We start from the raw sequence: 16,617 nt of genomic DNA, 5'->3' as shown, positions 1-16,617 counted from the left end.
TCTAACACTTTCACAGTATGATCCATGTGGAATGTTGATTGCACCCTTGAACCAATTATAGAAAAGAAAAAATGGCAGTGGCATATATTGACTGTGATGTCATTTACCTCTTTAATTCCAGTTTGGTTAGATCCAGATAGGCTGAACCCATAAAGTCATCATGCAACCCAAAGTCATAGTCAAACACCTAGATGAAAGAAACCAAAATTAAAGGTAGTGATAGATGCAAAACTGAGATAGCTACATTGACACATATGTTTTGGCCGTGTTCTGTATTGAAACGATTTTGGAAATTTATTTTTTCTACAATTTCTAAAGCTTTGAAAATCAATTTACAACCTAATAAATTGACAGTTTTGTTTGGTATAATTCCTCAACATATTCACGGTATTTCTATATCTGACCAATACGTAATTGCATTTGTCACATTATTGGCTAGAAGGGCTATTTTATTAAAATGGAGAGATGCCTCTGCTCCCACTTTGATACAATGGTTCTCTTAGTTTGGAAAAAATTAGAAGTCGAACTTTTGATCCTAGATTTGACTTCAAGAAAAGGTGGGGTTCTTTGGCCTGTTATTATCTTTTGACTTGAGTTAATAAAGATGGTCTTTTTCTGATGCTTGGGTATATGGATTTAGTTGGCGGTTTGATGTCTTTTTTTTATGGAAGCTTGTATGGCGCATAGCTCCGGGTTTGTGCTCCAAATGGGTGTTTTCTTCCCTTTTTTTTCAGTTATTAGGGGTTTTTTTCTGTTTTAGTTAGTAGGGGTTCTTTTTTTCTTTCTTTCTTTTTTCCATAAAAAAGCTTTAACATTTTGTTTTTTTGATTATTATTGATATACTGTTCAGCCTGGTTGATAGTTTAACTCTTATTCTACATATGGATATGCTGTCTTGATTATTTTGATGAATTTTTCTCTGTTGTTGATTTTCAATAATAATTAATAAAAAGATTTAAAAATAAAATAAAATTTAAAATAGTAATACATAACTTAGCTCTAATAACAGTAAACATTATGGTTCAGAACTTCCACTTGATCAGATTTTTTGGCACAATCCAATCAATTTGCATTCCTGGTTGCCCAGCTGTACGATGTCATTCAGATAGAAAAAGTGCAGAAGAGGTTCACAAGGATGTTACTGGGGATGGAGTGCTCAAGCTATAAGGAGAGACCAGCAGCTTGGAGCTGATTTTTCTCCCTGGTGTATATGAAAATGAAGGGTCATCTCATAGAAATTTAGAAAATCATGATTCGTATTGAAAATAGAACATAACAGCAGAGGGCAGTCCCTTCAACTCATAACACTCTGTCAACTGTTGGATCCGACTATTTAATTCTTAGATTAAGTTGTTTAATTGTCATTTTCTTTGCAGTTTAACAATTAATTATCTGCTTGTACTCTAAGTAGTTTTTGTATGCATGCAAGAGTTTAATATGCCCCCTAGTGATCTCAGTATGTATATGCAAGTTCAGTGTGTTCCCCTAGTAGTTATACAAAAGTATGATTCTGGAAGCCTCTCTTAGTGCTGCATTATCTGAATATCTCACTGGTTGACTCTTATCTACAAATTTGAATGGAATTTTCCTTATCTATGAAAGTGTTGACCAAAAGGTCACACCATCCTTAGTCTTTTTACATTTAAGCCTTACACTACTAGCTTCTGCTTCTATCACTGTCCGTTTTCAATTTCCTTTGTTCTACCGATGCTCAATAAAACCATCGTGAAGCAATAACTTATGTGCCTCTTTCCCGAATTCTGAAAAACACCTTGGATTAAAACATCAGAATCTAACACAACTCTTTAACCTATCCCAAGGTCAATTTAACACTTCCCTCCTGCATGGTCCTCAGTTTTTCTTTATCCATGTGAAGGGTGAAGGTACAGATGAAAGGTGAATGTTCACAGTTATCATCATCAGTATGTACCCTGGCATATGATACGGACATTGTTCTTGGCAAATTTTCCAACATAAGTGGTTTGCCATTGCCTTCTTCTGGGCAAAATTTTTACAAGATGGGTGACCGCAATCATCAATACTCTTCAGTTGTCTGCCTAGCATCAGTGGACACATAACCAGGACTTGTGATATGCACCAGCTGCTCCTACCATCATCCACCAAAAGTCATTGAGGCCGTTATAATTACAATGTTTGAAAGGCAATATTTAAAACATGTAAGAACAAAACAACCTGCAGATGCTGGGATCAAAGCAACACCTACAGTGTGCTGGAGGAACTCAGCAGGTCGGGCAGCATCAGTCGAAACGATGAACCGACATTTCCGGCCGGAACCCTTCGTCACGACTGAAGAATGAAGGAGGGGGAAGGATTTGAAGAATGCTTGTAGGTTCGGTTTAAAGACCAGTAATTTGAAAGACGGGGGGGGAGGGGAAGCATCGACGTCATAGGCAGGAAAACAATCGGTAGTAGAAGAAGGAGGCGGAACCATGAGGGAGCTGGGGGAGGGGGCAGAGTGACATAGGAATAGAGGAAGGGAGGAGGAGGGAATTACCAGAAGTTGGAGAATTCAATGTTCATACCAAGGGGCTGGAGACTACCTCGACAGTATATGACGTGTTGCTCCTCCAACCTGAGTTTAGCCTCATCGTGGCAGTAGAGGAGGCCATGTATGGACATATCTAAATGGGAATGGGAAGCAGAGTTGAAGTGGGTGGCTACCGGGAGATCCTGTCTGTTGTGGCGGACGGAGCGGAGGTGCTCGATGAAGCGGTCCCCCAATCTGCGTCGGGTTTCACCGATGTAGAGGAGGCCGCACCAGGAGCACCGGATGCAATAAATGACCCCAACAGACTCACAAGTGAAGTGTTGCCTCACCTGGAAGGACTGTTTGGGGCCCTGAATGGTGGCAAGAGAGGAGGTGTAGAGACAGGTGTAGCACTTACGCTTACAGGGATAAGTGCCAGGTGGGAGATCCGTGGGGATGGACGTGCGGATAAGGGAGTTGCGGAGGGACCGATCCCTGCGGAAAGTGGAGAGGAGTGGAGAGGGAAAGATGTGCTTAGTGATGGGGTCCTGTTGAAGGTGACGGAAGTTGCGGAGGATAATGTGCTGGATCCGGAGGCTGGTGGGGTGGTAGGTGAGGACAAGGGGAACTCTGTCCCTGTTGTGGTTGCGGGAGGATGGGGGTGAGGGCCGAAGTGTGGGAAATGGAGGAGATGTGGGTGAGGGCATCATTGATGACGGTAGAAGGGAAACCACGATCCTTAAACAAAGAGGACATTTGAGATGTCCTGGAACGGAAAGCCTCATCCTCGGAGCAGATGCGGCGGAGACGGAGGAACTGGGAATAGGGAATGGCATTTTTGCATGTGGCGGGGTGGGAAGAGGTATAGTCAAGGTAGTTATGAGAGTCAGTGGGTTTGTAGAAGATGTCAGTGGACAGTCTGTCTCCAGAGATGGAGACCGAGACATCGAGAAAGGGGAGAGAAGTGTCCGAGATAGACCAAGTGAATTTGAGTGCCGGTTGGAAGTTTGAAGTAAAGTTGATGAAATTGACAAGCTCAGCATTGGTGCAGGAAGCAGCACTAATGTAGTCGTCAATGCACCGAAGGAAAAGTTGGGGAGCAGCACCAGAATAGGTTTGGAGCACAGACTGTTCCACATAACCAACAAAGAGGCAGGCGTAGCTGGGTCCTATGTGAGTTCCCATAGTTCCCATTTAAAACACGTATATGGATAGGAAAGATTTGGAGAAGGGGTTCCCAACCTGAGTCCCACGGATCCATGAAATTAAAAAAAAGGTTGGGAATCCCTGATTTAGAGGGATATGGCAAAATGCAGGCAACTAGTCTAGCTTAGGTTGGCAACTTGTTCAGCATGAACAAATTTGGCCAAAGAGCCTTCTTCTGTGGCACCTAACTCAATGTGTATAATTCCACATTGTGCATCAAAGTGAAAAAGGTTATGGAATTTTAAATGTAAATCACATTCAGGACCTCTTGGCTTTCTGTGAGTTTCTGCGCTAGTTTTGAAAACCTCATGCTCAAGTCTAGTCTCAATCATAAAACAGGCCAGACCCTCCAGATTTATTTGAAGTTTTTGCATACTAGATGTTGGCAGTGCTTTAAGGAAACTCCAAAAATTAAGTAAAAACACAAATATGCATGCATTGTAAGTCTAAGTTTCACTTAGAAACAAAATTCTGCCATCTGCCCACATAATTAGAAAATAGTTTTGTCAATTTTCTGTCAATTTGGCCTGAGTTTTTCAAGCTGAATTATTTGCCTTCCCTGTCTAAATGCCTTTTATGATTACAACTCATAATTTATTTGTTTTCAAGGAATGCTCCTTAAAGTGAAATTTGAAAGTAAAATGTTTTAAACATTTCCAGGTTATGTGGGTCCACAGTAGATGTTAAACTTTGGGAACAATTTGATTGCACTCCAAGTGAAATTCCACCTCTGAATAAATACATAACTGAGGAAGTACAAGGTTTAATTTAGCTGTTATTCCTTCCAGTGGGTTGAGAACCAGAGTTGATGTGATTCTCACCATTTACTAGTTGAATTACCCATTTCCAGAATTTATTTTTACCAGGCACTTCCAGTAGTAAATTCCATGTGCTCCGGTGATACCTTTTCCACATCAGACACCCACTTGACATTCTCAATTTTCACATAACACTCCTTTAAAACACTATATAGGAATTCATTTGTATGAATGTGAGGTGTTTTGCCCTCTCAGGACAACAAGGTTTGAAAAATTAACTTTTTTCTAATGCAGCACGATTTAAATGAAGCCTCTTCAACAGAACTCAGCCAGCTTTCCATAAGACCATAAGACATAGGAGAATTAGGCCATTTGACCCATCTGTTCTATCATTCCATCATGACTGATTTATTATATATCTCAACCCCATTCTCCTGGCTTCTCTCTGTGACCTTTGACATCCTGACTAATCAAGAACTTATCAACCTCCACATGACTTGGCCTCCACAACCACCTGTGGCAATGAATTCCACAGATTCACTACCATCTGGCTAGAACTCTTCCTTTTCTCTGTTCTAAATGGATATCCCTCTATTCTAAGACCATTCCTTCTAGTTCTAGACTCACCAACTATGGGAAACATCCTCCCCATATCCTCCCTATGTTGCCTTTCAATGTTCAATAGGTTTCAATGAGATCCCCCCTCATTCTTCTAAACTCCAGTGAGTACAGGCCCAGAACCATCAAACACTTCGTATGTTAACCCTTTCATTCCTGGGATAATTTTTGTGAACCTCCTTTGGACCCTCCCCCATGCCAGCAAATCCTTTCTTACAGATAAGGAGTAATCTTTCTTAGATCATCCACACCCACAAGCGGTCAAATTATACAACCTCAGCATCATTCTCAGGCTTGGTCAGGAATCTTCCCATGCCCCCAACTCCAAGCACTGTTTCAAAGTGACCACCTCAAAACCATCTGAATATCTATAGCTCTGACCAGATGACCCAATCTGTGATCAATGGTTTTACTTCTCCATCACCTCTGGGCCCCACTCCCAAGTTTATTGACTGTTCCTTTTCTTTAATGACACAATGCATGAAGAAAGTGGTGTAAGATCCATTCAGCAGCTCTGACACCCTTGCCTACTGTACATGCACAATAATATGAACAGACTGTGTCCCTGCATTTGCATACTGGCCATGGAAATTTGCATCTATAATCCTGATACATTTAGAATCAAATATTCGAAAGATCTGTGTTGGACTTCCATCTTCCACTCGACCACATCTCTGTTACTTGAATCTCCATTCTTCACCAAACTCACATTGCCCTCACTATCTCCGCTCTCTGATCTTTAACCATCACTGGCTTTGCCTGTGTAAATCCTCTAATCTTAAAATACTTTAACACAGGGGTTCCCAGCACTTCTTATGCCATGGAGCCTTACTTACCATTAACCCCATTTTGTGAACCCCTGCTTTAAGAACCCCATATTTGGCCATCTCTGGCCTCCTCTGTCCCCTTCAGTCCCTATCAGATCACTGTATCTTGGTAGATGGGACAATCATAATACAGTTTCAATTCCAATTCCCCCAAAAAATATAAACCTCTCTGCTGAGGATAAAAGTGTTTATATTTACTGGTTTTTGATATGAAGTTCTGTACATTTTGAACACGGGCCTCAGTTTAATATGCCCGCAATCAATTAGAACCTTTAGTGACTTTTTGCTAACCATTATCAGTATTTACTTCACAGATTATAAAGCGACAAGACCATAAGATAAAGGAGCAGAATTAGGCCATTTGACCCATCGAGTCTGCTCTGCCATTTCATCATGGCTGATCTATTTTCCCTCTCAGCCCTAATCTCCTGGCTTCTCCCCATATCCCTTCATGCCCTGACCAATCAAGAATCTATCAACCTCTGCCATAAATACACATAAAGACTTGGCCTCCACAGCTGCCTGTGGCAACAAATTCCACAGATTCACCACTCCTGGCTAAAGAAATTCCTCCTCATCTCCATTCTAAAAGGGTGCCCCTCTATTCTGAGGCTTTAGACTCTCTGGTCCTTGACTCTCCCATGAAAGGAAACATCCTTTCTACATCCTCTCTATTAAGAACTTTCTACATTCTATAGGTTTCAATGAGGTCACCCCTCATTCTTCTGAATTCTAGTGAATACAGGCCCGGAGCTATCAAATGCTCTTCATATGACAAGCCATTCAATCCTGGAATCATTTTCGTGAACCTCCTTTGAACCCTCTTCAATTTCTGCACATCCTTTCTAAGATAAAGAATCCAAAACAGCTCACAAAACTCCAAGTGAGGCCTTACCAGAGCTTTATAAAGCCTCAACATTACATCCTTGTTTCTATACGCTGGTCTTCCTGAAATGAATGCTAACATCGCATTTGCCTTTCTCACCACTGACTCAACTTGCAAATTAACCTTTAGAGATTCCTTAGGGAATCTATGGTTTCTAAAGACTCCCAAGTCCCTCTGCACCTCAGAGTTTTGAATTTTCTCTCCATTTAGAAAAGTCAACCCTTTCATTTCTTCTACCAAAGTGCATGACCATGCACTTCTCGACATTGTATTCCATCTGCAATTTTTTTTTGCCCATTCTCCTAATCTGTCTAAGTTCTGCTGGATCCTCCCTTTACCCTCAAAACTACCTGCACCCTCCATCTACCTTTGTATCAAACCGATCTTTGCAACAAAGCTATAAATTCCATCATCCAATTCATTGACATTTACTGTAATACAAAAAGAAGCTTCTTCAACTTGAGGGGTTGTGCGGAGGGTCTCTATTTAATTATATTTTACTGTTAAGGTGTTTTTTTTGCACTCAGCTTTTCTATAGTTCCCAGGCAGTAAGAACAATTGATTCTGATTAATTGGGATACATTGGGACCAATACATTTTGGCCCAATTAGGTGGCTGTTCCAATTAGCCAAAGTTTCATGTAAATAGTTAAAATGGTATGAAAAGGGTAAGCTACCATTTAACTGAGTAACAAATGATGTACTTAAATGAAATACAGAATAAATTAGAATGCTATCAAAACCACTACCGTACTAGAAAATTACGTACTAGCTCCTGATAGCTATTAACAGAGGGATTCATCCAGTGTACGCTTTTGATTGACGGTAAATGAACAAAATCAGCAGATAATGGACTGCTTTCATTGCCTTCTTCCTTGAAGTAATGTCGTAATCCAACAATAAATTGCAAAAACTAAATCTTGAGCTAGCATAAACTCAGCAGAGTTGATCTAGTCTCTTAGAAATACAGACAATCCTCGGACTATAACTCACCAGCTGAGCCGAAGGTGTAACCGATTTAGAATTCTCAGGGACATTTGGTGCCCAACAGTCAGAGGTTTAAATTAATGCAAATTCTACTGTTTGTGTGATGTTATGCATGATACTTGAATGGTCTGAGGCGTGATTGGCCAAATCCCTGTCCATTATTGTCCTTCAGCCAATGTCAAAATAAGTTTTTCTCACTGCCTGTGTAAATAACATTAACTGGCTGAAAATTGATACAGATTTGAAGATCAATACATTTTCAGTATTTCTGCATGGAACTAATATAGTTTGTGTTCAAACCTATTAACAAAGCTTATGAATTTGATCTCATCATGGCAGTACATCAGCAAATAGTGTTTACATCCAAAAAGGCACAAAATCAGACTAATAGTCTGAGAAATCTACAGTTGATGAAAGAAGAAAACAACTGACAATGAGACTGCCAGTTAGACATGCACTCCAAATACTTGCCCAAAAGATTTAATTAGATTTGATTAACTTCTGCAGTAAATCTCAATAAAGTCTCAAATCAAATTTAAAAATCATTCACATTTTACACAGTATATTACATATACATACTTTGATAATAAATTTACTTTGAATGTCATGCTTCAAGAGGATCACAATCTTGTCATTTGGAGGCTTGAGTGTCTCAACAGAACAGCTATGTTGGCTAGAGTCAAGGCTTTATGGTTTGGCTCTCAGTCGGGTCACCAGTGCCAACCAGGTCAAAGGGTAGAGGCCAGACTAAATGTGGTCCATCGGTCCTCCAGGTTTGGAGGGTCAGCTCAGGGCTAACAACTCTGACTGGTAAAATAAAAATTGCTACGGAAACAGCAATGAAGAATCCTTCCACACCTTAGTATGATGGTATTCCTGAGTCTCCACACGGGGAGATGACTGACAGTAGGAAAACTGAGACAAAACTTCCATCACATGAAGGAAGCCCTGAACACCGCCAGACACGGAGGACCTTCATTGTCCTCAATGCTTGTGGCATAACGGGTAGTAAGTAAGTTTGAAATTCATGATGTTCAGTAACAATGACAGATTTATATCATTACAAATGTTATGCTTTGATCCTGATAATAGTTCCTTTTTAGCTTAACAGAATAGGAGCCTTTATAAATAAAATATGATTTTCCTTTGTAAGTTTAAATTTAAGATAACTTAATGTAATTTCCTGTACACAAGTGTAAAGGAGAAAGAAATAAATATTACTCTGGATCCAATGCAGCACAAAAAACTGAAAAGGTAAAGAACAAAATAATAATAATAATAATAATAATAACATATTAAATATAAACACATAGTATATGATAGCTTATATACATAAGATTGATTGTATGTCCATAAAGTGACATTAAGCTGTGCATAAGGTGACTGATGGGAAATAATAAATTATTGGTGGAGATAGTGGATGGAGATGTTGATCAGCCTTACTGCTTGGGGAAAGTAAATGTTTTTGTGTCTGGTGCTCCTGCTGTGGATGCAACGTAGCCTCCTCCCTGATGGGAGTGGGACCAACAGTCCATGAGCAGGGTGGTAAGTTAAAGTAAAACAGGTATGACTGCTATGTCTCAATTGCACAGGATGTTTCTTGGTGGTTGCTGTTCATTTAAGAACCCCTAGTCTAAAAGGAAGTCAGAAACTTGTCATAGACTATGTGACCAAAAAGCTAGATACTAGATTCCAAAACCCTACAATGAAAAGAGTGTGTTGGAAATATTTAGTAGATCAAGTCTTCTGGGGAGAAGAGAGACAATTTTTTTCTTCTGACTTGAAAAGGAAGAAGTTAGAGATGAAGCAAGTATCATATTGTAAACAAAGAGAAAGGTGCAGGATTCAGTATACATTAATGGAGTTGGACCTGACCTGGCAAACTAAAACACTCGACATTCAGGTAATTTGCTGTGCCACTGTAATTGTTCTCATACTGTGTCTGAATTTTTTTCCCCTTGGATATAAGAAATAAATAAATAGAATAAAATAATTTTGTAAGCACAGGAGGAATGGACACCAGCCCACCTCACTGATTGAGTAAATTTCCCTCCTCCTCAATGTTTAGTTAGCCCATTTTAACAAATCTTATGTATACTTCTCAATTTATTTTAGTCTTCATACAAAGTTTAAAAAGTCAGATAAAAATGATGCTCCTTTTTCCTTGTCCATAACCAAGCTGAGACAGCTCTACACGGGTGTGAGACCAGTGTTGCTGGACACCAGACATCAGACAGAACAGGAGCTTGACAGCAGCCAATATTGGGAAAGTAACATTCATAAAGATTGTTAGATCTTTCAGGAGAACTTTCTTAAAGATTACAATGGTCTGCAAGATCTGAGCCAATAAAACAAAGTAGGTGTAATAATCATGAAAGTCAGAAGGTGGAGCCCACATCCCATGGATCTTCCTGTTTATATTCAGTTGTATCACGTCCCACCGAGTCAGCTCATATCGCACCTTCACGTTCACACTCATTTGTGTCACGTCCCACCGAGACAGCTCACATCGCACCTTCATGTTCACATTTGGTTGTGTCACTCCCACCAAGACAGCTCACATCACACTTTCACGTTCATACTCATTTGTGTCACTCCCACCAAGACAGCTCACTGACATGGGCCCATCTACTTACGTTATTTTTCCCTTTTCTATTGACTTTTGTTGCTTACAGGACATATTGAAATTGGTTTATTATTGTCACCTGTACCAAGATACACTGAAAAGCATGTCTTACATACGGTTAGAGAGTCATATACTCATGGAAGATGACAGCACAAAAATAGGCCCTTTGGCCTGTCTAGTTCTGGCCAAACTGCTGCCTAGTCCCAGTGACCTGCAGTCAGACCATAGCCCTTCATAGGCTTCCGATCCATGTACCTATCCAAATTTCTGTTAAATGTTGAAATCGAACCGGCATCCACCACTTGCTCTGCTAGCTCGTTCCACACTCACCACACTCTGAGTGTTGAAGTTTCCCCTCACGTACCCCTCAAGCATTTCACCCTTCACTCTTAACCCATGACCTTTATGTCTAGTCTCACCCAACCTCAGTGGAAAAAGCTGCTTGCATTTACCTTATCTATATCCCTCATAATTTTAGATACCTCTATAAAATCTCCCTATTTTCTCCAATGCTCTAAGGAAATGTTTTTATACATCAAATCACAATTACTACACAGTGCTTATTTGGGTAGTGACAGTGGAGAGTGGTTACTTGGGGAGAGACGTGGAGTGTGGTTACTTGGGGGGAGAGAGGGTGGGGAGTGGTTACTTGGGGGGAGAGAGGGTAGGGAGTGGTTACTTGGGGAGAGAGAGGGAGGGTAGAGAGTTATACATATCAAAGTTGCTGGTAAACGCAGCAGGCCAGGCAGCATCTCTAGGAAGAGGTACAGTCGACGTTTCAGGCCGAGACCCTTCATCAGGACTAACTGAAGGAAGAGTGAGTAAGAGATTTGAAAGTTGGAGGGGGAGGGGGAGATCCAAAATGATAGGATGAGACAGGAGGGGGAGGGATAGAGCCAAGAGCTGGACAGGTGATTGGCAAAAGGGATACGAGAGGATCATGGGACAGGAGGTCCGGGAAGAAAGACAAGGAGGTGGGGGGGGGGGGGACCCAGAGGATGGGCAAGGAGTATATTCAGAGGGACAGAGGGAGAAAAAGCAGAGTGAGGGAAAGAATGTGTGTATAAAAATAAGTAACAGATGGGGTACAAGGGGAAGGTGGGGCATTAGCGGAAGTTAGGGAAGTCAATGATCATGCCATCAGGTTGGAGGCTACCCAGACGGAATATAAGGTGTTGTTCCTCCAACCTGAGTGTGGCTTCATCTTTACAGTAGAGGAGGCCGTGGATAGACATGTCAGAATGGGAATGGGATGTGAAATTAAAATGTGTGGCCACTGGGTGATCCTGCTTTCTCTGGCAGACAGAGCGTAGGTGTTCAGCAAAGCGGTCTCCCAGTCTGCGTCGGGTCTTGCCAATATATAAAAGGCCACATCGGGAGCACCGGACGCAGTATATCACCCCAGCTGACTCACAGGTGAAGTGTCACCTCACCTGGAAGGACTGTTTGGGACCCTGAATGGTGGTAAGGGAGAAAGTGTAAGGGCATGTGTAGCACTTGTTCCGCTTACACGGATAAGTGCCAGGAGGGAGATCAGTGGGGAGGGATGGGGGGGATGAATGGACAAGGGAGTTGTGTAGGGAGCGATCCCTGCGGAAAGCAGGGGGGGGAGGGAAAGATGTGCTTAGTGGTGGGATCCCGTTGGAGGTAGAGAGTTGTTACTTGGGGGGGGAGAGATAGGGTACAGAGTTGTTACTTGGGGGAGAGAGAGTGCAGAGTAAGTACTTGTGGGGAGAGAGAGGGTGGAGAGTAGTTTCTGATTTCCTTACTGAAGTCTAATTGAATACAAGCTTTTTTTCTCTTAATGATGTGAATTTCTGGACCCTTTTAGATTTTCTAAATTCCATTATTTCCATTTGAAATATCCTGTGGAATCACTTGACTGGGAAATGTTCCAGCATAAGGCATTTTACTCAGAATATTTACACACTGTGTGACTGGGTGATTTATTCGGACCTGCAGTGTAATTAGTCGGAGCGTTTTCAGTCAGTAATCTTCCATTGTGGATTTGAGGACCATTTACCTGGTTTTGCGTGAGGCTGTGAGGCACATCTCACTGATGTAGCCAGTACTCGCACAACCCACTGGACCTTAGAATGGATGGGGGGGGGTAGAATCTCACCAGCAACGGTCAAACATTGAAAAGCCTGGGTAGAGTGGATGTGGAGAGAGGATACTTCTAAAAGTGGGAGAGACTAGGACCAGAGTGCACAGGCTCAGCATATAGGAGGGTTCATTTAGAACTAAATGTGGAGGAATTACTTTATCCAGATGGTGGTGAATCTGTGGAATTCATCGCCACAGACAGTTGTGTAGTGAAGCCATTAGGGGTTGATAGGTTCTTGATTAGACAGGACATCAAAGGTGACGGGGAGAAGGTTGGAGAATTGAACTGAGAGGGATAATAAATCAGCCATGATGGAATGGTGGAGCAGATTCTATGAGCCAGATATCCTAATTCTGCTCCTATGTCTTGTGGTCTGATGCTATTCTAACATATGCAGCGGGACAGCTTTAATCAGGAGTAACTATTTGCTGTTACCACAGTCATTTAAAATAGTGTCACCGCTCCCAGGCAGATTTGCCATATGTGGTGGTGGAGGAATATTTAAAACTTCTAGTCAAGAAGATACAATGTGTACAATGTGGTCGAGATCTAGATAGATCACAAAACCATTTTTTTTCACTTCTTTTATGACTTTTATGTTTGTTTTTCATCTTGAATGTGATCCTGGAACAATCTGATTCCATGTCTTGTTGCTTGGAGATTGTTTGGGTGCATCAGCACTCTGCAGTCTCCAAGAGGATTCTGGCAGGCAAAGAGAGCATGAGTGAACATCACGGCGAGTGAGCTGCACGATGGCACGTGAGCCAATGTTTGACCCCATTTCACTGATTATAGTTTCCATTGTTCACCGATTAAATCAACAAGGGTGATTGAAACATCCAGGCGTGTGCGGAAGTTTGGAGATCGTTTGGGTGTTCCAGCACTCTGCGGTCCCCAAGTGTGCTCGAACCTCGTAATGGGCAGGGTGCAGGACGAGGCAATGCTGGCTCCATTTTGCAGATTCAAACTTCCATTGTTCATCGGTTAAAGTGACGAGGAGATTGAAGCACTGAAGCACGTGCAGATGGGGAGCACCAGCTGCCTGTCTCTTGATCAGTTGCTCTGTACCGGAGAGGGGAGAGCCTGCTGCTGTATCTGGGCCCGGAGACTATTGTCCTGGTTTTCTCTGCATTTCGGATTTGGACTTTGATAATAGACCCTATTTTTCAGTCTTATACCTTTTACATTTTGTGTTTTCTCAACTAATCTTCTTGGTGTTTTTGTGGGGGTGAGGAGAATTTGCAGTTTGATGTGCCAGTTCGGTTTTTGTTCGTTTTTTTTTGTGCAGGAGGAGGGATCTGGGATCTATGTGCCTGATTCATTTTGCTTGGTTTTTGTGTGGGAGGGGGGATTTGGTGGTCGGTGTGCCTGTTCCATTTTTATTTGCTTTTTTTGTGGGGAGGGGGGACTTGGTGGGTGATGTGCCTGTTCCATTTTTATTATTTTTTTGTGGGGGGTGGGATTTTGGGGTTGATGATTGTGCTGCTTTCTTTTCTTTCTTGGATTCATGGTTACCCAGAGAACATAAGAGTTTCACTGTTGTATACTTTGATAATAAATAAACCCTGAACCTTTGAAGACTACCACCTACTCTATGATAATTGATGGGACGTAATGCCCTTGTCAGTGTGTATGTAAGACATGGGAGCAGAATTAGGCCATTCGGCTCCTCAACACCTTTCCCTTGCCTTCTCCCTGTAACCTTTGATGCCACAATTAATCAAGAACCTATCAACCTCCACTTTAAAAATATTCAGTGACCTGTACTCCACAGCCATCCATGGCAACAAATTTCACAGATTCACTACTGTCTGACTGAAGAAATTCCTCCTCATCTCTCTTCTCAATGAACATCCCTCAATTCTGAAGCTGCAGTCTCTTGTCCTAGACTCCCCAACTATGGGAAACATCCTCTCCATGTCTACTCTGTCAAGGCCTTTTAATATTCGATAGGTTTCAAAGAGATCCCTCCTCATTCTTCTAAACTCCAGCGAGGACAGGCCCAGAGCTGTAAAATACTCGTCATACATTAACTCTTTCATTCCTGGAATCATTCGCGTGAACCTCCTCTGGATCCTCTCCAGTGCTGCCCATCCTTTCTTAGATAAGAGGCCCAAAACTGCTCACAATACTCCAAGTGTGGTCTATTCACATGGTAGTGTAACGGTTAGCACAATACTTCTACAGCTCAGGGCATCAGAGTTCAATTCTGCCACCGCCTTTAAGGAGCCTCTGTACGTCCTCCACATGGAATGTGTGGGTTTTCCCTGGGCGCTCCGGTTTCCTCCCGCAGTCCAAAGACGTACCAGTTTGTAGGGTAATTGATCATTTTAAATTGTCCCATGATTAGGTTAGGGTTAAATCGGGGTTGTCAGGGGTTGCTGGGCAGCGAGGCTCGAAGGTCTGGAAGGAACTACTCTGCATTTGATCTCTAAATAAATAAATAACCAATGCATTATAAAGCCTCAGCAGAGATGTTCCCAATCCTCGGAAAAGAGGAACTTCTGATCAAGGGGGATGATTCAGGGCCATCTCAAAGAAACAATATGGGCTCTGTCAGGCAGGACTCTTGTTACATACTTACGTACTTAATTTATGGAAGAACTGGACCTTAACCACCATTCACCGAGGATACCTTCTAACCCATCCTGCCTCATGTCTAGGCCAAGGCTCAAGACTTGGACCATTCACAAACTGCATAATTCCATGACAAGATCGTGTTTGATGTAACTATCTGATGCATATGGGCAATCATTACTACAATGCACCCAGCAAACTATATGTTGGAGCACTTGATTTGTACGGAAGATTGGTCTATGATTTCTGAAACCACATTATGACAACATGCTGTTTCCACTTGTGTTCAGCAAAAGGGTCACAGTTTAAATGTTTCACATCACTGTATAAGCATTTGGCTATAAATGTTTCTAAATCATTGAGATTCACTCTCAATTTTATTTTGTTAGAAGAAGGAACAATAAAGTATGAAAACATATAAACTACACTGATAAACAATTCAACATTGCTTATGGTCAATGTGGAGATTCTGCCGGGGAAAACTGATGTTAGTGATAGCATAAAACTTCAATATTAGAGACAGTGGAGACAGATATAATACAGACAGTGGAGACAGATATAATACAGACAGTGGAGGGTGGAGGGGACATTTGGAAAGATGGGGCTCATCAGCCGTGGTTGGCAGCTCATCTAGGAGAAGGAAAACTCTGATCTCAAACTTCTGCTGCCTTGTGGCTATACCCACTCACGGGGAAGGCTCTCGGAGTAAACCCCGAGGGAATAATCTGGCGCTGCAGTTCAATTCTGACTCGCAGTTTCTGTGACATTGCTGATGCCAAACTGTATCTGTCTCTTCCGTTCCTTTGGATTCATCAGCTGCATGGAGAGGGAGAGCCTGCTGCATGGCCAACAGCTTGCTCTCCACCTCTCACTGCCCTGGCCTGCATATCATCAGCTAGGATGCAACATCCATGCTCGATCACGACAATGGATGCCTCTCTCTAGGTGGGTACATGGAATGGCTAAGGAGTAGAGACAGGTACATTTAAAATCCATTTCAACAGGAAGACAGATCGGAAAGATTCAGAAGAACAACAGATAAATTTAGACAAATGACACTAGATGAAGGAAGACACTTTAGACAACAAGGACAGATTAGGTCAAAGACCTGTTCTGTAGTTGCTGAGAACTCAATGGAAACCTAACTATTAATCTGCTATTGTCTTGTTTGCATTGCCACTCAAATTGAAGTCTTCACTGTTTTTTAATGACACCAAAGAAAATCAGACAGGCTGCTGATGAAATTGCACTTTTGCTTTTCCAATTTACTTTATACCCATGTATAATCTCACCCCGTTGATATTCATTAACACGTGAACACAGATGAAAGGTTTTCCTACCTTGATGTACAAAGGTTCTGCAATACTTTCCATAAGAAGAGAAATGTCTTCATTCCAAACTGGATTGAGGTTCTTATGGATTATTTTACTTCTAAAGACTTCTTTTCCTGCAATTTTAAACTTCACATATGGATCACTTGTTCCTGAAATGGTGAAAAAAACTCAGTTGACTTCAATAATCATTCAATGGTAGCTTCA

At 41.7% G+C, this 16,617-nt stretch overlaps 1 protein-coding gene across 5 annotated transcripts in view; it reads right to left on the bottom strand.

The window, feature by feature from the left end:
* The window catches only part of mctp1a (multiple C2 domains, transmembrane 1a), a 559,392-nt gene that overhangs the window by 391,135 nt on the left and 151,640 nt on the right, over window positions 1-16,617 (bottom strand). For all 5 annotated transcript variants that reach the window (XM_072281200.1, XM_072281201.1, XM_072281204.1 and 2 more), the window contains exons 4-5: window positions 16,420-16,562; window positions 108-187 (exon numbers count right to left, since the gene is read on the bottom strand). In XM_072281200.1, coding sequence (XP_072137301.1) covers window positions 108-187; window positions 16,420-16,562 — 223 coding nt within the window. The remainder of the gene's footprint in view (window positions 1-107; window positions 188-16,419; window positions 16,563-16,617) is intronic.

Source organism: Mobula birostris, chromosome 17, assembly GCF_030028105.1.
Source record: "Mobula birostris isolate sMobBir1 chromosome 17, sMobBir1.hap1, whole genome shotgun sequence".
Lineage (NCBI taxonomy): Eukaryota > Metazoa > Chordata > Chondrichthyes > Myliobatiformes > Myliobatidae > Mobula > Mobula birostris.
This window is presented reverse-complemented; position numbering and strand designations above follow the sequence as displayed.